Consider the following 24,090-nt stretch of genomic DNA (forward strand, 5'->3'; position numbering starts at 1 on the left):
TGCAACCCCCCCACCCCCAAAAAAAAAAAATTACGCCCGTTTTTTATTCATCATGTTTTTTTAATGCTAAATAATTTTGTTGAAAATATTTTTTTCTAATAGCAAAAAAGTGGACAGGATTATTGTTTTCAATCCAGATACGGCCAGAATTTTTGTTTAAGGCAAAAATTAGGGTCAGAATTTTTTTCTTAAATATCTCAGACTGCCCCCTCAAATCAAATGGTCCGTACCTTAGACTTTAAATCTATATTTAGAGCTTACTGACCGGGGATCACTATTCAGTAATGTTATTAATGGGCTGGGGCGTGTGGGGTTAAACATGTTTTCGTAGGTAAATAATATTGCTGTGGAACTTTTTTTTTCATGAGAGTGTAATAGAGTATTACTTTCTGTTGGGTGGAATTGTGAAATAGAAGTCAATACGTTCTTGCTCAATACTTTGTCGCTTTGAAGGCGTCATGCTTGTCATCCTCAGCCTAAGCAATGTGTTACTGTAATTTGAATTTCAAAATGACTGAGTGACGTTTTTTTTCGACGTACTGGTCAACTCCACCGTAGCGAATCACATGACTTTGACATAATCAATAATATATTACAGTAAATACGAGCGAAAAATATCTTTATAAGTCAAGAATTGTCGCATAAAAAAATTAAATACACAGGAAATGGCAAAGTTCGCGAAGTCTAGTCTGATTTATCATTTTACAAAAAAAAAAAAAGTGCAAGCAAAGTGTGGGGGGGGGGGGGGGGGGGGGCGTACGCCTTCTACGCCCCCTCTAGATCCACCACTGATTAGACAACAATACAAATAAAGAAAAGTACGAGATTTTTTTTTCTCATATAGATGAGGATCTGGATGGGGTTTACAGAATCGAACAAAATGCGCAAAAAGTGCAGAATTAAGAGAAAAAAGAATAGAGAAAAATAGGCAAACATAATAAAGAATAGAGAATAATGGGGTGCTGAAAAATAAAGAATATAAAGACTTCAGAATAATGGGCAAAGCAGATAAAGCATAGAGGATAATGGTTGAAAAAAAATAAAGAAATAAGGGACTACAATCCCCCCATCCAGACCCTCAAACATTCCCAAGGTATCTTTCAATAGTCAACCACTCCCTTCCTTATAAGGGACAAGTCACGAAACTGTATACTGACAGCAAATAAAAAGAATAAAAAAAGAACTGAATGCTTCTAGTCATATCGTTGCTTCAAATGTGGGATAAGGGAAGCAACTGCAATTAACTCTGTCATCTTAAATTGATTTCACCACATCAAGATCTATACAATTGCAGTGATTAGATGAGGAAAAACAGTAGTTAAGAAATGTCAATATATAATTTACAGACGAATGAAGAAATTATGGGCAATTACGGTTTAGAATGACTGATATTTATAACAAAGAAGGTGTGTGTACCTTAAGAACGTGTAATTTAATTGACAATTGACGGTAAATCAACAAAGAAAAGAAATAAAATATAATATACTTTTAAATACATATATATACAATATAGGTACATTGTTGGAAAATGTAAAATTTATTTGTACAAGCTTTAGAAACAGACGAAAAGCGAGAATCCAAATTATTGACTCTGATTTTTCAAAGAAATCGACAAAGCTTAAACGCAGACCGCGAAGAGGACCCCAAAATGAACTGTTACGCAAAAAAAAAAACATTACCCACATTACCGGGATAAAAATGAATATTTCAGCTAAAATGATGTTGAACGATACGTATGGAATCATATTATTATTAACTTTTCATATTGGTGCAAGACTGGACTGGTTTTCGAGTTGTCTTTTGTAACTTATTGTAAATGTGCCTTTCTAGTTTGACCTTTTGATTTAATATAGTTGCATGCTTCGGTTATAATGGGTCGAAGACATGCACTTTTGTTTATCACGTTTTTATTTACGTTATGAACTGGCGGAGATTGGACTCGCAGGACGGGTGCTACATGTGTAGCAGAAGACACTGACCCTGTCGACACAACCGGTCTTGCTCCTTTAATTTTTTTTTGTCCTGATTTGTTAATTGAAAATAGATTTTAGAGTTTTGAACATAGGTATACAAATCAACTATTGCCTCTTACATAACACGTAAACACTAGGAAAATAACTCGTCGAAGATACAAGGGTTATAATTTTGTGAGTGTTTCGTCCTCATTAAACTCCATAGTTGCGCAAGAATCATAACAGTTTAAAGACCAAATCAACAAAGACAATAGTAGTTGAATTAGAAATAGGCAACATGGATCACCTCCCACTCTCCCGACCCCCCCCTAAAAAACAACAACAAAAGTACAAAAAAACAAATCCCAAAATAAAATAATTATATTCTCCCATATAAATGATATGTTTCGTTAAATTTAGGGGCACGCCATCATTTACCTAGACAGATAGCTGGACCAAAGACGAAAGTACTGGCAGCTCACGGAACATCCAAATTTTGTGTAGTAACCTGGGACGCAGAAAAATTCGTATCTGGAAATTTTAATGCTAAGCTGTTTACAAAGTGTCTAGTTTTTGATGGCAGCATTTGAAATTAAATTATTTTTTCAATAGGTGAAGAATTGACAGAAAAAAGTCACCTTTTCTTAAAGTAACTAAATGTAAAATACGATGTAAACAAACTAATTTTCGCGAGCAATTTATTTTCGCGACTTTCGCGAGTAGAAAAATAACGCGAATATAAATCGTCGCGGACTTTCAAAACTTGGATCTTTCCTTATCCAACTACATCCAGTAAATTTGAAAATCGCGAAGTGGGCTAGAAAGAGCTAAACGCGAAATAAACTATCCACGAAAATAAGTTGGTTTACAGTATCATTGTAATCTGCAAAATTCGTTTTGACTTTTGAGAATTTTTCAAAATTCGCCAATTCAACATTAAACTTAACCCAGAATGAATATTTAAATGTTAAGAGTTTCCTAAATCCATTCTTCATGCCTGAAATTTTTTACTTGCTGATACAACTTCAGGGGCATCGAGTTTGAAAGTTGCTTCCTTTCTCAAAGATATTTACTTATGATATCAGTATCCCTTGAGGAACAATTTTTCTTCATTTAAGATATAAGGAAAGACTGCAAAACTTCCATATACACCAGAAATAAATGCCAAAATCCTTTGTCTTCTATAGAAGTAAGCTGAATTGTATATACATTGTGATTTAATACAATGTATACATACATTTTTGTACCTAAAAAAAAAACTAGTCTTTCAAGAAGAACCATGTTTTCGAGATATGCTATTAAATTCTCGTTTTCTTTCTCAAGTTATTGTGTGATTCTAAAAATCAAAATAGCATACTTATCGAGTAATAAAAGCTGTTGGAAGCTCAATAATAATAAATTTTTTACTGAAAATATGAAATTGAAAAACGATATTTTTATCTTTGAGAATGATAAGGAAGCTGTTTTTAAAAATCGTTTCCGTAAGTTTCCAATATTATACTCATCAGCTGTTCAATGGGTTTCAAGTGGGGAAATTAAGTGTAATTTTCAATATATATCAATACAACTTGGTTTTGTACGAAAGAGCAAAATATGCGATAATGGTTTACATTTAGTTTCATTGAGTTTACTTTATCCCTTTTTTTCTGCATATAGTGTTAGAATACACCTTATCGCTTTTATTCCATTCCGGAAAAGTTCTGAAATTACACAACTCTTTCAAACCAGCTGAAGCTATCTGGGGCCTTGTTTGAACAATTTACTGTGCATAAACAATTTCAAAAAGTTATGTTTAAACCATTGTAAACACTTCAAACAGAGCATTTTCTTACTTTAATTTGTGTTTAAAAATCAAAAATCATAAACTAAAAAACTTTCAAAAATTATCACTTCATACACGTTTTACCCCATTAGCTCAATACTGATGACCTTTGTTTTTGCAACACTTGACCGAAACAGGAAGTTGTCTAAGTGACTGCTTTTTTTCCAGATTGGACTAAAGTGTATAGGACAAATTATCTATCGCATCAAATTTATATTCGTTGTGTTTGCTACTCAAAATATCGTCTTCCTCAAAAATTGATTTGAAATCATTATTTACATGATTTTTAAAGAATTTTTTAAAGAAAGGTTTAATCAAGGGTCACTGTAATAATTTCGATTATCTTAATCAACCATGCATTCATGAAATAATATATATATAAAAAAGCAACTTCACAGCAGAAATTCATATAAGAGAGGTTCGCTATGAACTTTTTGGTTTCGCGTGGATAAAAAAATGTTTCTTAGATTTCACATCTAAAGAAAAAGACCTATAAGATATGCTCTATAAATATGTCATTATTTTTGTAAGGCGCTTTTTTTATGTAAACTTGGGAGCATTCCCAGTTAGGTAAGGACAGCATAAGCATACTTATAAAATATACTCCCAAAAAGAATCTGTCACATTTTACCTTAGAGACAAAATCAGTGATTATTCAAAATTATAAATACATTTGGTTTTGTAATTCACTGAAATTTATAAATTTTTTATTTAAGATTTCCGTTTACTGGTATGTCTTTTAAAAAAAATACTCACTCAGATAGTTTAAAATCAATAAATATTTTCATTAAAAATGTATCTATTTAGTCTTAGAAAAAACCCTTTTAAGCGTTATATGAAGATAAAAAATAATTTTGGACATGCACAAATGATTGAGGACAAGCAATGACCAACTACACATTTTAAAGCAAAAATAACCCCAATGAACAATTCTTTTCTCATAAATATTTTATACATTTGAATGACCTCAGTATAGTTTAAACTTTGCAAATACCTCTGAAATTTGTTTAAATAAAATCTATGATTTCGTAATATTTGGATTTTATACCAACTTATAAGGACCCTGCGCGCACCTCCTGGTTTTATGGTGAAATTAGCATTTTACTTGCATATTTACATGCATGTGCACTAACCATATGATCATGCTTTGAAATTTATTACCAAAGGGTCTATCGATTCTTTTTTGTAATTTAGGTTGTTTTTGTCAATTCCCCCATGAATTACACAATATATGCAACAGCTGAATACATTATAAAATTGCAAACAATGAAATATAGATTGAATTCTAATAAGAACTTGTATTGATGTATGTTTGTCATAGTAAGGCATAGCGAAATGATTTCATGTTTCAAAAGCTTGGTTAATAAGCTTGTCCAAGAAATGGCAAATTTAAAGAACGCGATACATCGTCATATTTATTTTTAGTTTAAAGAAAATAAATGTTATGGTATATGTTTTTATCAGATTGGATTTGATTTGAAATCAATATTAACATGTTTTGTTATTAGAATTTGGGGAAGATAAAGCAATATCGTTGACGAAATTGAGCATGAACTAAAATGAATTAAAACCCTATACGCCCAATAATCTAGGGCCTCGGTGGCCGAGTGGTCTACGTAGTTCAACTATTATAAGTACCACTGGTCTGTTAACACCAATGTTGGGACTTCGAGCTCAGCACAGGGAATATCATATTCAATACATGTGCATGTAATATGTATTAGATGTAGACTTCTTATATCTGAGAGGCGTCAGTCCCGAAGATATGAGACTATATCTGATTTACATACATGTAGAAGTAATAAATAATTATTTCTTCTGTTCTCTTGTTCTTTAAAGAGCAATTAGTTTTGATAAAATAGGAAAAGTCTCAATATCTAAAATTTTCCAGATGCAGCAACAATTTCAGAAGCTGTTTTGTAGTTATGGGTTTTGGATGAAATCTTAATTGTGTCTATTTTTCTGTCATCATATTGATATATACCTTATCACTGCTTTTGTATGGCAATATGAATCCGTGTACTGTTATGTCTTTTTCTGGCTTAATTGCCAAAACCTGACCGTTTTGTTGATAAATGATACCACTTCTACGTAAATCACATGTAATTTATCTAGACTGAGTATTAGAATATCATATTCTAGTAAATATGTATATATAATTAGTCAGCTTATTTGAAATTTATTTGAGCAATAACCATAATTGTTTTTGCCAGTTGCTGCGTAAAAATGAGTCAATATTCAAGTTTAAAATGTAAATGAAAAGATTGTTCTATATTCATTTAAATTTGTGCAAAAACGAATGACCTAGTTTTAAATTCCAAAACAACGCAGTGTTATGCACCTACCAGAGAAACTTCGAAGATACCAGGCGCGGTTGCGGGATTTGCAGTTAGTTGTGTGTGTGTGTATGTGTGTGGGTGGGGGATGCTGAGAATTATGAGTTGAAGGACCATATTTGACAAAAAATTGGCTGTATTTTATCCTATATATAAATAACATTTTTTAAAATATTTTTATGCAACTTTTCACTACTGACTTCCTCTAAAATTTAAATTTAACCCATTTCATTTATTCATATTTTTTATGGGTCACACGGTACGCAGACACTGTAGATTATATAGACTCGGCATGTTAGTAACGCGCATCTTAATATCCAATGAGTATACATGCGCCTAGATACTCTTTGGGATATTGAGATGTACGGTACTATACATTCTACAGCGCCTGCATACCGTGCCACTCATAAAAAAACATGAGCTTACTGAATTCTTTTGCGCCAATTTACCTGTACTAATATTTATCGTACATGATAATCCTTGATAAATTATGGTACCATAAAAAGAATAGCATCGGGTTTTGGACACAGGCTAGGTTTCCGACAGTTGTTGGTTTTTCCTGGCCGGCGGGATCGTCAAAGAAGGAGAATTTTTGATAATTTATAACTACGGTACCGTTATCTATTTTTAATGGTTATATTACACATGATATCATGTTTGTATTTCCTTAGTCGTAATAAATCCGGTGTCCTCTAGTTTAGGTTAGGCAGTCGGCAAATTTATATGTGTTTATTATTTTTTTGATTATATTGAGATTTATGGGACAAATGGCAATGAGATAACATTATTACAGTGTGAACATAGTTTTATGGTTTGTTTGCATACTTCAAAAAAAGTATTATCAAACCAATTTGAATGTCTTTACACTCAGTCACTCAGTCAATGTGAAATGCCGGTAAACCACTGGATAAAAGAGAAGAGAGAAGTCATTGTTTTTCATTACAATGTAAAATATATTGGCGCAATCGTATTATTTTTTTTTTCGCAAAAGATACTAGGCATGTTGAAAACTATTGGCGCAAATGATACTAGGCATGTTGAAAACTAGTGCATACGTGGCATTGGTGCAAAAGGACGCATTTTTGGTCCAAACGGATGAAAACGATGAAACGGTAGTATACACAAATGAATGAAAGAATCTCATTCTCGAACTATATTACAAGTATAATATATAGTCCCAGAAAGACTGCACAAATGAATGAATTAATGATAATACTACTCATTACTTGAATTTGTACAAACATAGTATGTATTTACCGTTACCAGAGGAGGATTTAGGGGGCAAGGGCCTGGACCCCCTCTCATGGAGCTACATATATGATAAATGCATAAACTCTTTACAAGCATTACTCCAAACGTTGGTTTGCCAAGTCCTGGATCCGCACTTGGTTGCATGAAACACCTTCAACTACAAAATACTCCGTAACAAACGTTATGTTTTATTATAGATTAGTCCCTTATACTGATATTAGCTCAAACTAAAACGAATATTTTTTTAATTGATGCCTAATCTCATGGCTATATCATTGTAATTCGAACACCGCGTGACAGCGGGTAGCTGATTAATATCAAGACAAATTGAGCGGTGATATCAAATAGCATCTAATGTCAATTTCAGAATCAATTTCATCGTGGAATAATAAAACAATACTTACCCATAGAGTATGGAACAACAGCACGTAAGGGGTTTATTGTGACAATGGGAATTAGGAAAAAGAAGTGCGGGTAGTTGGGTATAAACTTCAATGAAATCAGGGAAAGGGCTGCTTACACGTGCGCAATACGATATTAAGATTCAATAACACGTTGACTTCATACAGTGTGAGTTGTAAACGATGAAGTTTTCTTGAAGGGGAAATGCAAAGAGCTCTATATTCAATAGTTCAACTGAAACAGAAAGATTGGAAAGATTTTCTTTCCGGTGTAACTAATTAAATCAAATTAAAGAATTACATGGAAAATTGCTGTACAAATTTTGTTTTATAATTTTAAAATACTGGACTAAAATCAAAATGTATTTCTTACATACATGCAGTGTCAAGATTTATAAGTACTTGATTTTTCTCCCTTAATTCAGTGTGCTTTAATAAAGATTATAATTTAAGTTTACGAACGTACTTTTTAAGACACTATTATATTGAAAATTTAAAAAATGACTTTATATGCCTTTGAAGTGCATTTAATATGTTACTTTTGCAATCATATAAATTATCTATGCAAAGAATGAAAATGAAAAAGCAACATTTTTTCTCTCACAAAAACTACCTTTGAAATCGTTATCAGCGCCAACAGAATTATTTAAAATTGCGATAGCAACCATTAATTTTTTATGAAAACATATTTGAAGTTTATTTTAAGTTCAATTCAAATTTCTAAACTAATTAAAGTTGTTTAACAATGAAAATGACTCGCCTGAAAGATTTTTGTCTGTTCACCTGCGGAGTTGTGAGACCTGGAATACTGGTTGTAATAACCAATTAAATGTGAAAAGAATAAAAAAAAATGTGTGTCTTTTCTCGAACGGCTCAACCACAAGTTTTTTTTAAAATGGTTTTACTTTTTGATATAAAAAATGTTTAAATATCATAATATTTAATCATGAATTTCAGTCATCATGATATATACATGTATTCATAAAAAATGACCCTTTTATCTTACCCAGTGAAGATTTTCATAAACATTAATTACTGAATAACATGATAATAAAATTCAAATATATAATTTTTGGCATATTCACTTAAAGTTTTGAGATGAGCTGACGTTTTATACACATTATAAACAGTCCACAGAAAAATTGGGAAGCTGATTAAATTAATTTCCGGTAATTTTTTTTTAAAGTATAAATATTTAATTCTACAAGAGCACATAAAATACACATTTATCAAATTTGGTAATTTCTGTAAATGGCATGTGCACCCGAATGCTTTTATAATTAGAAATTGCAATTAAATGCATCATTGAAATGTTCATTTCATGTTCCACAACCTGTCAACTAATCAATATACTGACAATGTAATCGGTGGTAAGTGATTAATAATTAATAATTATTTTACCATTAGATACCATTAACATGACATGTTTCAATATTTGTTAAAACTAGCGTAAGGCTGGAATGATTTACGTCAACACAGAGAGTAAGCATGCCACTGTTTTACACTAACTATGACTATTGTCTTTACGTCAAATTTTCCGTGCTCAGGCGTGGATTCGGACGGTGCCCCTGTCCCCTCAAAAAGAAAAAAATGTAATTCATAGGTAAATTTTTGTTAGAATATGGTCCTTTAACTCCAAATCTGAATAGCGCTCCCTGGCATCAAATCATGGATCCGCACCTGGTGGTGGTCAAATCTTAACTTATTCTGTTAAAATCTTGACTTATCCGAAGTTCATATTTATAAAGATTAAACATAATAAAATTTAGTGGCAATTAGATTAAGAATTTTTTATTTTTCATCTTAAACCAAGGTTGCAACTGCTAAAGGCTAATTCGTCTTATAGACTCGATTTGACTAGATACCTTTTTCATTTTATGCCTTTTTTAAAGGATTTTTTTGTTCACACAATGGGTGGTATTGTGATACAACTAACGAGGTTGTTTTTTCGTGTTCCACCTACATTGAAACATACAATATGATGCATGCTTTAATTTGCAGCACGTCATTTGTGCAAAAAAAGAGAAACAGAGATAAGACGGGGAAAAGTGTAAAAGTACACCAATTATACCTTTCTTAACCATAACATGTGGACAGACTAAGATATAAAGAATCTTTAGTTAACAGTTTGTCATGTGTTTTAACGAATGTTTTTTTACAGATTTTTTCACTATAATTACTAAAGAATGTATTATATATTTCCTAATTTTTTGCTTGCACGTGTGCAAAATGGAAAAAATGAAATGATTATTTATGTACCTGTTGTTGATGTCAGTTTCCTGCGTAATCATCTTATTTAAAAATTGTTAGATTACTTATATTGTAAGATATCACAAAATCATTATTCGGCACAGAACTATAGTTGTCATGTTTGAAATAATGCGTATACAATACTAACAATATTAGAACATGGAATATGTAGGTTTTTCCTTACTTAATAAGATAAAGAGGTGCACCTACTGAGCATTCAAATTAATTAGAACACGGTACATGTAGGTTTTCCTAACATAATGGGATAATTAAGGAGGTGCACCGGCTATAGGGAATCAAACTAATTAAAAATGGTACATGTAGAGTTTACCTCATAATGCTACATGCCTGATGGAGATCAAGCGGTGCGCCAATTAAGGATTTAAATTAAAATAGACAGGAAATAGTTGTAGTAAACTTTGAAATGTACCTGGTACCAACAATGAAATCAAAACAAATCAATTTCAAACATCAGCTGATGAGGTAAAAGATAATGAGATAATTATCAGACGTCGGAATTGGGGTTTCTCATCAAGATCAAATTTTCACCTCAAATACTTGTCATGCCTTGATTCAAGTAGTTCTTACGGAGTGAATACAATCATACAATATACGAATAATAATACTCTGTTGTCATATAAACATATAGTTGTTCATGACAAAGAATTAAAAAAAAAAAAAAAAAACACAAAGAAATAACATTTCAATTGTTGATAAATGAACTTATGAAAACTTATGAGGCTCAGTCTGTTCTCTACGGAGTACTGTTGGTAACTCCAGCGCTGCAAAGGTAAAGTCTAGCTCTGGAGATTTAATTTCGAGCGCTGTAGAAGTAACATCTCCAGCGCTGGACTTTATATCTACAGCGCTGGACTGTTACATCCCTAGCGCTTGACTTTGGATCTCCATCGTTTGACTTTGAATCTACAGCGCCTGACTTTATATCTACAGCTCTAGACTTTATATCTACAGCACAAGACTTTACATTTGCAGCGCCGGAGTTTTTATCTTGAGCGCTGGACTTAATATCCATAGCGCTGGACCGTTTACATCTCCAGGGCTGGACTTTAAAAATCACAACTCTTTATATGTTTGAGACCAACAGAGCTCCGTAGTCCTCCCTTGTAATGACTTTAAAAAAAACTTATACATGTTCCAACGTTGAAGGATCGATTACAATTTTCTTAAGTTTTTTGTCATTATTGAGACAACTGAAATACGGTGTTTGGTAGGTTATAAATTATACATTTGATTTTCCCTTAGATTTTCGTTGATTTTACATGAATAATTTTGTATTTGTCCATTTTGAAAATTAAAGCAACTCACTGAATCATTTGAGATGGATTGTGAATAAGCAAGTTAAATCAGTTATAATGACAGAGATTTTCAATCATTAAGAAAGATTGTTATTGTAAGAGTTAAGAACATCTATTTGTTTTCGTATCAACTTCCTGTCTATGTTCTGCAATACAGACCGCCCGCAAATAGTGAATTCAAAGCTAAAGAAATATTGAATAGACACCCTTGACGAATTAATTTTTGATGAAGGAATTTCCCTTAAATCGACGTAGACAACACACAATTTTGAATTGTGTTTTGGGGTTTTGTTTCATTTTTTTGTTCCTTTTTGTTAATTCTGACTATACTCGTTCCAAACAATTATGTATGTATCGAAGGAGGATTGAGATCTTAACTCTTTTCAACCCAACCATATGTACATGTACCTATCGCAAGTCAGGAATCTGACATGAAGTCAGTGAATATCTTTTGTAATATCTGGATGTTTATATTTGTTTCTGAATTTTGGCGTTGATGCCAGATCTTTGATAGTCTCTGTTAAACTTATAATTAGCCGCTTTAGAACTTGAGGAGAGGCGCGACTCCCCCCCCCCCCCCCACCCCCCCCCCCCCCCCACCCCCCCCTTCCACCAGAAAAGAAAAAAAAAGTAAAATTTAATTACTGCCAGTTTTGTGTCAAAATAAGGTCTTCAAATAATTCCTAATTCTTAGGAGCACCCCCGTAAATTAGACACATTTCAGCTTGCAAGAGAATTTCCTTAAATCGGAAGTGGTAACAGATTCTCTGGGGGAAATTCAAGTTAATTCGCAATGCACTCTGGATAATATTTTTCAAAAGTGGACACCAAAACGCTGTGGTTGACTTACGACGTCCCAACCAATATACCACTTTCGAGTTATGTCATTCACCGGGAAAGTTCGTCAATTATGCCGCCTTTATGACGTCATTTACCAGATATAGGGGACCACCTGTATCCCTGCACTATTAAAGTTCACCAAACGTCTTCGTATCCTCATTGTGCAGGATAAACTAGAAATAATGTTTATTCCGTAGGTACTTAATCACAATTCCTTAATGATAGTAGTGCTGATTATTAATTATTAGAATTTAATTTGCCGAATAATGTCCACTAAAACCAAAGTTATTGACCGAAATGCAACAAACTCGAAAGTGGTCTATTGAAATTTAAGCAATGACTTGGACATCGTTTTTATTTAAGGGGTACAAAACAATTTTAAAAAAAATATACCCATAGTCCTTTTGATTCTGAAATAGCGAATTGCACATAAGAGAAAAAATCATGAACTCATCGTATGTCAAGTTCTCTAAATTAAAATTAAAAAAAATACGTGTGTTTGTCTATTTTACATGCAACTTTACTCTTATTGGTAGCATATTAAACGAATTTATTGAATTCGCATCGCTTTAAATTCTTTTAGATTGCATTATGTTAAAATGGATGGACTCTTCGTCTGGTCCTGTCTGCAGTATTGAGTCTTTTCTTTCTTTATTTAATTAAATACTTATACATAATGAAAAGTCTGAGTAATTTTCTAATAAAACTTTATGATGATTGATCAAGACCCAAGCTATAAAATAGTTATATTTTGCGCTATATCAAGTTGCAGGCACATCGACCTGCAAAATCTGCATTAATCTTCCTAAATATCGTTAAGCAGGGAAAAAACCAATATTTTATGAAGATTATTTCACGGTTTGTAAGAGCGATGACTTTATGGTCAAACTTAATTTACAAAATAATTCCGTTTTTATCGTATTAATATCAAAACAGCAATTATCTTTCTACAGAGTTTCAGATGAAAAATTACCCGAGTAAATCTCATATTTCTAAAAAGGTTTCATAAAGTGACAAATTGAGTCTTTGTGATTTCATCAAAGTTTTGGTTTCAGTATTATCGCGGATGAACGATATCTAATTCGTTTATAATATAATAACTCAGGATCTGTTTCCCTAAGTGTCCTAGTTTTATACGAAGTTGTTTTCCATTACATTTGCCCAAAATAATTTCATTTTGATTTTGAAGTATCATAACCTTCACTTTAATCAATAAACCATGTAATACTAAGTAGAAGTTAGATTGATTGATTGATTGTTGGTTGCTTAACGTCCAGTGGCAAATGTAGAAGTTAGACAAACCATGTTAGAGTAGATCTGATATTTTTTTTTTACTTCCTCCACAAGCTGAACCATTCCTCTCAATTTTACGACAACATCATCTAACATTGAATGTAAAGACTTTTCGTTTCTCCCAATTTTACGACAACATCATCTAACATTGAATTCTGGTGTAGCACCACTAATTCGGGCCCGGTCAAAAAGCACATACAGTAGTACATATTTAACACAAAATAGTTCCTACGCATGGGCGTAATTTTCAAAATATGTAGAATATTTGGGTAATTTTGGTATCAAATGAAAGCTGAATGACTGGTGATCATTGTAGAACACTTTTTGACTATAATTTTGAATAATAAAAGAATTGCTTGAAATTTAAAAAGGAGGGTACATTTTGCCTATTTGTCAGATCTGAAGTACCGGTTCTGGTACATCCGAACTTCCGGGAACCAGTTCTCTCTTATATGCCATTAAAGGTATGTTGATTTTTTCAGTACAAGATACCATAAAGTGTTGCTTTGACATGCACTGATTGTCTCTTTATTTGAACTTAAAACAAAAGGGTGCCTGCTTAAAATTGTCATTATTGAGGAATTTAACATAGAAAGCAATAGAGCCATGAATTAGTGGTGTACTTCCTTCTCCCAATTTTGACATTTTAACATTACCTAGCATTGAATAATAGATACGTTCCTCCCAATTTTACGACAACATCACCTAACATTGAAATGTATACGTAGAAACCTTATGAGCTTTTATGTCCCTTTTCCTACTACATGTATATAACAAAAAGGGATATACATATAATAACCAAATTAAATAAAGGTATTATTTTCTGTAATAATATGATTTCTATATTATTGTACGTCTTTCATTTCTGTTATCAGTATTATTTTTCTCAGTAATATTATAACTTTTGCACACAATTATTCCCTTTTTCTTTAATTGTTTTGCTCTTTTTCTCTATTCATTTATTTTTGCCATTATATTATATTCTGTAAACCTCATCCACACCCGCATACATGTACATCGACACTAATACCAGTGCTTTAAATTTTCCCCAACCGTCTTAGAGGTAATCGCCTAACATCGTGCTCACCGCCCTAACTTTGTAAAACAAGGGTTTTGAAAACTAGCTATTGCATATATATATAAATAAGAAGATGTTGTATGGTTGCCAATGAGACAACTCTACACAAGAGACCAAATGACACAATAGAACATTAATGTAATGGAGACAGCTCTCTCACAAGCAAAAAAACTCTAACTGTAAAAACATAAGGGCATGCACTACAGGCACGGGGACACATTCTACTGCATGTCTAATATATATTATACTTGAGGCTATGCTTGTACATTAGTTCGAGTAAAATTTCACACATGTTTTACACAGTCTTTATAAGATTACTTCTTCATCATTTCTAATTGTTTTGTATATCCTTCTGGCTCCGAAACTGAAGTATACAGTAAACCTAAATTGATGAAAAGACTTCAGGAAATTAATTTTTGAACAATAAGCAATACGCCAATATCTCACAGTCCCCAGATACAAAAGCATTTGACATTAGTAAGATAGAATATGGATGATACAGATTATGTAAAGAAATAATTATAAACATCTGTTTTGACAATGATGTTTTAAAATCTTGATCGAAATGTACAATGAATATACAATGAGTAGAAAATGAATATACAATATATCTTTTGAAAATGTCAAAAGCTTTGACAATCAGGGCTCTTGGTCGGTCATACATCTTTACTCAGTACTCGGAGTAAACAAATTGTGTACGAATTCCAAAATTCGGCATTTTTATTGGTTGATTCCTGTGTCTGAGTACGACAATTATGCTCGAAACTTTTATGACCACTAGACCAGATGCATATCAACGTACTACCGGTATCTTCAAAATTATTCAAGACAGCAATGGAAAAAAAGGTCCTTTCATTATGACTCACTTATATTGATAGCTATGCTATAATTCAGTTTGGTATATACTGCGTTAAAAAATACCATTAAGAATTTTAAAGAATCTGATTATATGTTTATTGTATACTTGGTATTTTTTTTCATGAACAAGTGTGTTACGATATTTCTCCACTCGAGACAGTTATATTTTAATATTTAAAGCGCGAGGCTTGCCGAGCTTTTTAAATATTTATATTTAACTGTTGAGAGTGGAGAAATATCGTAATACACGAGTTATAGTGCTGGAATCTGGTTCTCTAATGATTTTTATCCTTCCTTTTCAATGATTTGCAGAAAGTTGTGTCCTTTATACGTGACGTCATCAGGCATGGTTGCCTTTTTTCGGGACGTCACAATAGGAAATTCAGAAGAAATAAAAAAACATTTAACGTCCTAATTAAATTTCGACCAATCATTTGCTGAGAACAGATATTTCACTAGTGAGGAGAAATATTTTTCTCACACCGCTCAAGAAATGTGAAAATAGCACAAAAATTAGAGAAAAGAGTTTTATACAGATGACTAAAAGTAGAGGGTGTGTAAACGTCAATGACGAAGCAACCCAGCAAGTAAACGAAATGTACAAAAAAAACACATGTAATAAGGTGAACATGCGGTCTTTAGCAATAGTAAGATGTCTATCCAGTATGACAAGCTCTTGATTAAATCGCCTAAAATGGTTGGAATTAATGAAACAGACCATCAAAATCATCTATAAAGACCTACTTTACAAAATGACAAAATCACGTGCTAAGTTCGATCAATTTATGAAAGGGATGGGGGAAAAATTTGACAGGAACATAATCTAGTTACGTTAATTATTAATCAGAAATCAATTTTCAATGATATTTATAAACGCGTTCTGACAAGTTCTATTACAATTGAAGAAGAATAGAAAACAGGAACACAATCTTGTAACTCTAAAAACTAAGAGGAAAACGATATTCAATGGTTTTTATAAACGCGTTGTAACAAATAATAATCCTACATTACAATTAAAAACCCCACATGAGCACAATCTAGTTACTCTTGAAAACTAATCAGAACACGATTTTCAGTGGTATTTATAAACGCGTTGTAACAAATACTAAACATTTGAAGAAGAAAAATCCAAACAAGCACAATCTATTTACTCTAAAAAATAAACTGTAAACGATTTTCAATGATATTTATAAACGCGTTCTAACAAATAGTAATCGTACAAGTAAAATAGAAACTACAGGAACACAATAAAGCTAATCTGAAACTAATCGGATAACGATTTTCAATAATATTTATAAACGCGTTGTAACAAATGGTCAATTAAAAAGTAAAAAAAATCTTACCTCCTCAGTTTTATTTTGACAATGAGGAAGATCTGGTAGAAAGTTACATCCGACCACCATAATCAAAATCTTCTCAGAATAACCTTTCTCCTATTAGCAAAGCACGTGTTAAAATCAAACTCAATTTGTAACAAACTGCAATAGCCTGGGTAATCACACAATCATATCAAAGCGTATCCACAGTAATGGTTTTATTACCTTCTCACTTGAAATATTTTGAATAAACTAAGCGAAAGACACACTTCAATTCATCACGTTTGTTATTTATCTTAAAATCAGGTATCGTAGAAACTGTTTTCTTTTTAAATTAAAACTACCTATGAAACATAATACAATACATGTAAATCTATATATATATATATATCTACTATAGAAAATGGTGATATTTGAGAATACGAATATACCTTTGTTAAAATAACGAGGTTTAACTGAAGTGAATAATAAAGTTGAAAGACGATAATTTATTAAAAAAAAATCATTAAGTTCATGAATTTAGGTTAGGTGTTAATTTGTTTACCTTTGTTCAACTTCATGTGGAATAAGAGTCTGAGTGGCTTGGGGTCATGGGGTGAAAAAAGGGGGGTCCCCACAAAAATTAGTAATTTATTCACACAGTTTAGAAGTCCGAAAAGAATTAGATTAGCCTAGACATCAATTAAAAAAAAAACCCTCTTTCTCCTTCAAACAGTTTAGTCATACAGCATATTTTCGTAAGGCCAAAGGTCACCAGACTTGTGATCATTCAAATTTTGCTTCGTGTAGAAGGCCTGACTGTGAAGTTGAGATGATGAACAGCATTTTAAGATATTTCAATTGCGTGTAGATTTTTTGTGCTATGAATTGATACTCCATACGCACACCATTTTGTCTGTCAGATGATATTTTACAATAATATTTTCTTTAGAAGAAATAAGAAAAGCCTATACATAAAAACTAAACTGGAACGATAATTTACAATAAGTTTCATGACTCCACGTTAAATGATGAGTGAACGCTGTGTCTACTAGTACAAAATGTTGATAGTTTGGCGTTTTAGAATCTTATGCATTCTGGGTAAAATATACACTAAAACGTTGTGATTCGTTATTAACATCTAAACAATTGAGCCGTTGGTGTACTCATTAATGTATCTTATTTTGGTGTACGAGTAGTGAAATAACCCTGAATTCTTCAGATTTTAAGATGGCCGATACAGGAAACTTACAGATTGCTGCGTTCGATGAACAGTATTGGTTTTCCTTGTATTTGGGAACAAACCGAGGACCAACATTTTGTACAGCCAAGGATGTTTGAAAACATAGGGAGCTACAAGTTCAAATTACCAGCAATATGGTGCCAAAACATAAAGCATTATGAACATGCTTGTATCAAAGGGTCTGGACATGAATCTACATCTAGATAAATGAAAAAAAAAATCTGCAGGTTCGATGTGTCTGAACTATCAAAAAATGTAGTGCTAAAAAGATGGTTACTTTGTGACATGTTTTAGTGTCTGCCTGATGTCATGTACCTCGTCGTTAGTAGGCATATCTCAATTCAGCATTTATTTTTCCCAAGGAAAACAGATTTTTTTGACATTGTCTTTTAAATAGATTCACAGCTATACTAGACTCAGGCTGATTTAAAGCTTGACATACTGTGTAGACATTTGTCTATTGTTGAATACCGTATGTTGACCTCTACATTTGTAAATATGAAAATAAGAAGGTGTGGTATGATTGCCAATGAGACAACTCCCCACAAAAGACCAAATGACATTGAAATTAACAACTATAGGTCACCTTCAACAAAGAGCAAAACCCAAACCGCATAGTTAGCTATAAAAGGTCCCGAAATGACGTATAAAAACAATTCACACGAGATAAATAATGGCCTGATTTATGAACAAAATAATGAACGAAAAACAAATATGATATACAGCAACAGACGGCAACCACTGAATTACATGCTCCTGACTTGGGACAGGCATAATCAGAATGTGGCGGGGTTAAACTAATTCGTTTTTGTGTGTGGTATCAATGACGTATATCCTACATCTCCTTTTAGGAAGCTACCCCATTTGATTTTTAGGGGGGGGGGGGGGGGGGGGTCTAGGATTTAAAATGTTGTCCTGCATTTTTTCTAGTTGTAATCTCTGTCCTGCCTTTTTATTTTTCACTCTATTCGGTCCTGCCTTTGTTTTAATAGTTTATCCTGACTTTTTTACATAAATTGTCATCCTGCCTTTTTTTCAAATTTCATCCTTGCAACCCCCCCCCCCCCCTCATAAAAATCAAATGGTACCTCCCTAAGTGTCGTAAAGGTTTTCGAGGCTGCATTGTCCTTATCGCATATCTGCAATATCCTTATTTAATTTAACACGTGGAATATTGTTTCTTTTACATCTTCTTTTTTGACATCTTTTCATGTTATTCTATTTTGAATATCGCCTTGAGAATCAATTAACAAAAAAAAGAACATGTGAACAAATTGTTATTATGCAAAAGATTATTGAGCTGCCTTTCGTCTTAATCACTCCTTTCTTCCTGTACATCTGATTAAAAGAAAATAGTCCCTAGACACACACACACAAAACCTTCATCAGTTTTCATTCATATCAAATTAGTTCGAAAGTGTTTGCCATTTGAAAAAACTGCGTAAATTAATAGATGTTGTTATTGATAATGAATGTGTAAAATGTCAAGCAAGATGTGTTATATGTATATTGTTTGAAAATAATTCAATGATTAAATATTTATGGCGCGTTTGTTATGTCAATAAATGAACCTAAATGTCCTTCACATATTTTGTATTTATTGTACCTAACTTATCCCGTCGAGACTTTAGTACAGAGAGATGCAAATATGAGGGTCTGGTTAGGGGGTCCGTCATTTCTTTATTCTTTTAACTTTTTATAAAAATAAGAAGATGTGGTATGATTGCCAATGAGACAACTCTCCACCAGAGATTAAATGACATGGAAGTTAAATACTAGAGGTCACCATACGGCCTTCAACAATGAGCAAAGCCCATACCGCATAGTCAGCTATAAAAGGCCCCGACATGACAAAGGTAAAACGTTTTAAATGTTGACCATTTTTCTCTATATTGTTTATCTATTTTCATCATTATTCTCTATTCTTTATACTGCAGCACCCCATTGTTCTCTATTCTTTATTTTATTCTGTACTTATTGCCTTTTATTTTCTATTCTGTAAACCCTATCCAGAACCACAAATCTGAGAAGTTGCATTCTATAAATAATGACTGCTCTTTGGTGTTTTTCTATCCATCTTTGAGCTCCCTACGGATTCATGACATATTGTAAACTTTTGCTAAAGTAGTTCCTATTATGCGTTTATTAAACTTTCAGTGGCAAATATTTCAGGTATATTCGGGACGAGATTCATAGTTGATGCAAATCCGAGCTTACTTCTTCGTTCACTAAAATTTCCAATGTTTTATTTATTTTGAAAAAAAAGATTTTTTTTGTATGGAATATTGTTGAGTCTCTCATGCAATATGAGAGTATGTCATAAAATTGTGACAATTATATATCAGTTTTAATACAAAGACATTTATGGCGATTTAAAATGTTAAAAACATGTAAAACAGATATTAAAAGACAATAAACAGTAAATTTGTTTCATATTACTGTTTATCAAATGTCTTTGGAAATTTGACTAGATGTCCATGTGGAAAGGAAATCGAAAATGAAATGGTACTTTAAAATGTTCTTAGAGGTTTTGGCAGCAGTTACCATTTTTTAAAATAAGGATATATGGCATAATTGCCAATGAGTCAACTATCCAACGTGGATTTAAACAATTATAGGTTACCCCACGGTCTTCATTAATGAGCAAAACCCATAAAATCCCCGGCATGAAAAATGTGAAACAATTCAAATGGAAAAATCAACGGCTGATTCATGACAAAACAATAAACAAAAACCAAATATAAATAAAATATATATGACAGCAACCAACGACAACTACTGAATTACAGGTCTTATGACAGGGTCGTAAAGAATGTGATAGGGTTTAATATGTAAATGAGCGCTTAACTATCCCCCTAAAATGGGACACAGGTGTAACAGTACAACACGTAAAATAACATACATATACATAAGCAACTCATTTTTGGATATGAATATCCACTTCATTTGAACTTTGGTGCACAGCTGTCTCATTGGCAATCATACCACAACTTCTTATTTTTATGCCAATGACGGAAATTACGGAAACCACTAACGGAGCAGAAATTGCGTATCTTTCTGGGATCCTACATTAACATTTATTTGGCAGCAGAAATGTCTAACTCTCCTCGGATCCTTAATTAACCCTAGATTGGATGTGTTTTTGTTGCTCAATCTTTAGTTGACTTTTTGTGTACATAAGTGTTTTTCGGGCTGTTGTTAATCTTTTCCTTTTTTGTACCGTTGTGTTGAATGTTTTACTTCAACTTATTGTTTTTAATTGCCTACTCAGAATTTTTTATCTTTTCATTTGAAAATATAAACATTTAAGTATTCATATATTATTGACATTTCCTATATGTGTATATCTTATTGCTGGAATATAATAACCCATTTGAGAATAATATATCGATAATATTATTGATAACGAGCCGACAATATATCAAGGAAAACGTGTTTTGTACATTGTATAAAATATTTATCCAACATTAAATATTTATTGTGATAATATTCCATAAAGTGGTTACTTCATTTCAATTTCTAACCAGACCGGGATACATTCCTATTAAGTTATTTGTTCATATGCATTTTCTCATCTTATAATTAATAAATACAAATATGATATAAATAAGTTTAAAGGAAGAAAGCGACACATTCAATACGTTGGGATTTTTTGTAACTATAAATGTGTTTTGGTATTGTCCACAGTACTGCCATGTTTGATGGTCTGCAGGGCCCGTATGCATAAAGGTACTTAAGTTAAGATATCCAATCGTAATACTAATTTATCGTAGGACATAAAGAAAAATCCGTCCGTTCGGAACAAATCTTAACTTAAGTAGCTTTATGCACACGGGCCCTAGATCAGTGGTGAGGGGTCCTTCATTTCTTTATTCTTTGACTTTTTATGCCATTGTTGTTCTGTATTCTTTATTTATGATGACCATTATTCTTTTTATATATATATTTCAGCACCCCATTATTCTCAGAGTCTCTATTCTTTATTTGTTTTGCATTTTTTTTTCTATCTTTAAAAAAAAATTGTCCTTTATTCTTTCTTTTATCTAAACCCCATCCAGACTCACATTATAGTGTTAATCATTGTTTCTGTAGCGATTTACTGTTACTCTCTTTACAAGAAAGACAGCGATATCTTGGGGACAATAAAATGATGCGAAGAAATACAGACAACACAACGGCCAGAAAGAATAATGACGAAAAGGCAACCCAACCAAAAAAAAGGGGGAGGGGGTGATCACAGGTGCTCCGGAAAATGTAAGTAGATTCATACCTTTTGTTATTCCCGACTGATTAAAATCAGAAGGTTGAGTCTAGTTTGAATCCTTTCAAATATTAATGTTCATGTCTTAAATCAGGACCATCGTCAGTTGTTGTATTTAGTAATATCCTTATATTTTTTTCTCTTATGGAACTGAGGAGCCTCGGGGGCCGAGTGGTCTAAGTAGTTCAACTACTGTATCATTATCCTGTCAACACCGAGGTTTTGAGTTCCAAAACCCGCACGTGGTAGGTGCTTTCGACCCCGATCTTTTAACAGGGATTGCCAGTTATCCTGCCGAAGGTTGGCGGTTCTTTCCGGTTTCCCCCATTCATTAAAACTGGCCGCCACAAAATTGCCAATAGTGCTTAAAATGGCGTTAAACACCAAAAAATAAATCATCCTAAATCTGAGTGAACTGGATGTTGACTGAAGATAATTGACTGAATCGTCAAACTTATATACTGCTTGTTTTACATATTCTATAATCAAGGGTCGTAATGGGGGTATCTTCATGACGAATAACGGTAAAAATTCTTGCCAAATGACGTTAACGGTATTTTTTGGTGCATGACGATAAAATGTACAATTTTTTTTAGATGATAAAAAAATCGACTGATTTTGACGAATCACGCTAAATTTTTTTTCCAAAAATAACGGTAACGATAATTATTTGAGACCTCTGACGAATCGCGATAAGGATATTTTGACGAATCACGATAAAATGTTAACCAATTTGACGCTAACGGTAGCCGAATATGACCGTTTGACGCCTGACGATAAAGAGCATTCCTACCCTCATAATCATACTCTATTGTTGAAGACCGTGTATACAGACAGGCATACTTTATAGCTTGCTGTTCGGTGTGAGCCAATGCTCTGTGTTGAAGGCCGTACTTTGACCTATAATGGTTTACTTTTACAAATTGTAACTTGGATGGAGAGTGGTCTCATTGGCACTCATACTACATCTTCTTATATCTAGGTATGCTAATGTCTATAGATGAACGTTTTTGTTTTTGGTGTTGTAAGGGGGTCTTGTAAGGTATCTAACTGTCTCATTGTCTTTCACGTTTCTTTTTATTCATATTAAAGAATTATGTATGAAGTACCGCACTTTTATTTCGTGGTTTGGTCCTTTTAATTAGACGCTTTGTAAACTTGAAATAGTTTTAAATTTTAAATTTGTATAGAAGATGTTAGCTATGAGGGTCTAGATGGGGTTAACTGAATAGAGAAAATTGGGCTAATTCTACAGAAAAATGGACCAAAAAAATAAAGGTTAGAGAAAAGTAGGTCAAATTAATAAAGACTAGAGAATAATGGGGTGCTAAAATATAAAAAAAAAAAAAACCCCAGAGAAAATGACCTAAAACATTAAAGATTACAGAAATGAGGGACCCCCGATCCAGACCCTCAGCTATAGTACCATAGAAGATTTTAAAACGAGATTATCTATTGTAGGATCATTTCACCAGGATGTTCGTTTAGCAGATGCTACATTTCTATAGCGTTTAAGTAAGATGGCGGGCACGATAGCGTCAATCGGTAATTTTAAAATTGTCAATTACTGAAATAAAAATTTGCAATTTGAAAACCGTTATTAAACCTCATTAATAATGTGCTTAGTATGCCTTATTTCAGGGACATTTTATAACCATTAAGTACGAATATAAGACGACTTGTGGAAAAAGAAAATGAGACAGCAAGCCACCCCACCCCCTAAACAAGACAAAACTTGTATTCCTTAAACATGACCCGATCCTCAAACTCTACATTGTTTCCACTATCTATCCCTTTTTGGAACATTTCTTTTATGTTTACCCGTTTCTTTTCTCGGTGCAACTGTAATACTTTCAACTGAACGTGTATTTATAAAAATGCATAAACTAGTTGA

General features: G+C 32.6%; 1 protein-coding gene across 2 annotated transcripts in view; it reads right to left on the bottom strand.

The window, feature by feature from the left end:
• The window catches only part of LOC127720635 (uncharacterized), a 149,120-nt gene that overhangs the window by 114,700 nt on the left and 10,330 nt on the right, over positions 1 to 24,090 (bottom strand). The window contains exon 1 of one of the 2 annotated variants that reach the window (XM_052227335.1): positions 16,741 to 16,954. The exons of the other annotated variant lie outside the window; for it this stretch is intronic. Within the exon in view, the coding sequence (XP_052083295.1) occupies positions 16,741 to 16,800 (60 nt within the window). The 5' untranslated portion in view covers positions 16,801 to 16,954. Of the gene's footprint in view, positions 1 to 16,740; positions 16,955 to 24,090 lie in introns of those variants that run through there. 2 annotated transcript variants of the gene reach the window in all.

The sequence above is a fragment of the Mytilus californianus genome, unplaced genomic scaffold, assembly GCF_021869535.1.
Source record: "Mytilus californianus isolate M0D057914Y unplaced genomic scaffold, xbMytCali1.0.p SCAF_11, whole genome shotgun sequence".
NCBI classification, from domain to species: domain Eukaryota; kingdom Metazoa; phylum Mollusca; class Bivalvia; order Mytilida; family Mytilidae; genus Mytilus; species Mytilus californianus.